Source organism: Citrus clementina, unplaced genomic scaffold, assembly GCF_000493195.1.
Source record: "Citrus clementina cultivar Clemenules unplaced genomic scaffold, Citrus_clementina_v1.0 scaffold_4, whole genome shotgun sequence".
In the NCBI taxonomy this organism is placed as follows: Eukaryota; Viridiplantae; Streptophyta; class Magnoliopsida; order Sapindales; family Rutaceae; genus Citrus; species Citrus x clementina.
The window spans coordinates 10,133,182-10,134,619 of NW_006262274.1; the positions used below are offsets into that span (position 1 = coordinate 10,133,182).

The 1,438-nt window shown below is 37.1% G+C and overlaps 1 protein-coding gene across 1 annotated transcript; it reads right to left on the minus strand.

Moving 5' to 3' along the window:
* Positions 1-510: 510 nt before the first annotated feature.
* Positions 511-1,353, minus strand: LOC18044792 (protein STRICTOSIDINE SYNTHASE-LIKE 10). Its single transcript, XM_006436644.2, has one exon. It carries the CDS (start codon positions 1,351-1,353, stop codon positions 559-561), a length of 795 nt encoding a protein of 264 aa, XP_006436707.1. The 3' UTR covers positions 511-558.
* Positions 1,354-1,438: the final 85 nt, after the last annotated feature.

Below are 1,438 nucleotides of genomic sequence, written 5' to 3' on the forward strand. Positions count from 1 at the left end.
TACTATGCATGTTGAGTTCATTTCATTATTACTGTTTCTTTAGATTAAGACTGTATGCGTTTCTTTGATTATTCTTATCAACTCGCTCAAATGAAATTCAGACGAGACCTTTGAATACACTTCTTGAACTTTTTGCACAGAGACAGAATATAATTTAGATGCTAATGGGTTTAGCACTTTAGGTTCTTCTGTTTACGGAAAAGCAGAGTTTTATAATCATAACAACAAGTTTGGGATTTGCTTTAGCATCCGAAATAATCAATTCCTATAAGGATTCTCAAATAAACAACTTTCAGATCCAAAACAACCAATTCCTATAAAGATTCTCAAATAATCAACTTTCTGAATTTATTTTGAACTCAATTTTATGGTGATGACAGTTTCATGCTTGCTTTTATTTCATGCGTATATGCCTAATTAAAGCAAATTTCAACAAAAATACGGATGACTCATTTTATGCAATTAAAAAAAAAAAGAAAAAAGAAAACTGTAGTTTATTGTATTGTTAGAAGTTAAGAACAAAGAAGAATGAAAAGAACCAAAAAGAATCAAGCCTAGCTAAGCCTTGATTACAACAACGTAAGGCTGCACTGGAGATCCCGCGTACAAATATCCACCATGTTCTTCGACTTCGCTAACAGAATCAAGTGCATTTTGTTTATTTCCTTCTAAAACATCAAGGACATTGCCATTGCTGCCATCAAGCTTTACCGCCACAAGATCTGTCTTGTCATTTCCTCTCTTAGTGTTTAGTGCAACCCAAAAGTCTCCGTTCCTGTCTGTCTCGATGTTGTCCGGAAATTGAGCAACTTGAGCGAACGGTTGCGGAGAATATATAACGCTCTCACCTTCAACCCAGAACCTTAGAATCCTCCTTGAATCTGATTCAGCAACCAGTAAAAATGATTTGTCTTTACTCAGGGTGACGCCATTTGGAAATGCTAAGCCCCTTCGTAAAACCGTCACTTGTTTGTTGCGAGGATCGTATTTCAATAATCTTCCACTTCTGTCTCCGCTTTCGATCAGCATAGGGTACTGTCTTCTTTGGAAGTACATGCTGCTGTCGGTAAAATAAACAACGCCGGTATTGGGATCAATGTCCAAGGCGTTTGTGAAGCGAAAGGGAATTCTTTCAGCTGAAGAAGCAAGTTGTTTCGCTGGGCCGCCGTTTCTCCCGACGACCATCAAGCCAAAGTATGCATCAGCGATGTAAAGATCGCATGTAACAGGATTGAATTTAATGCCCAACGGCCTCCCACATAAGGGTTCTAAAATCGTGCTGCTTGTGCCATCACATATCCTCCTTAGCCGCCTAATCAAATCGCATGCAAATTTGAAATTCCGTTGGTACATTTGAAAAGAAATAAATTAATAATTCGTAAACTAGATTTAGTTAAATTGCACATACAAATAAATCAAAGTAATATATCTGATGTTA

What these genes read in the sequence shown, in the direction of transcription:
- LOC18044792 (XM_006436644.2), bottom strand. Translation starts at nt 1,353, where the DNA reads ATGTACCAACGGAATTTCAAATTTGCATGCGATTTGATTAGGCGGCTA.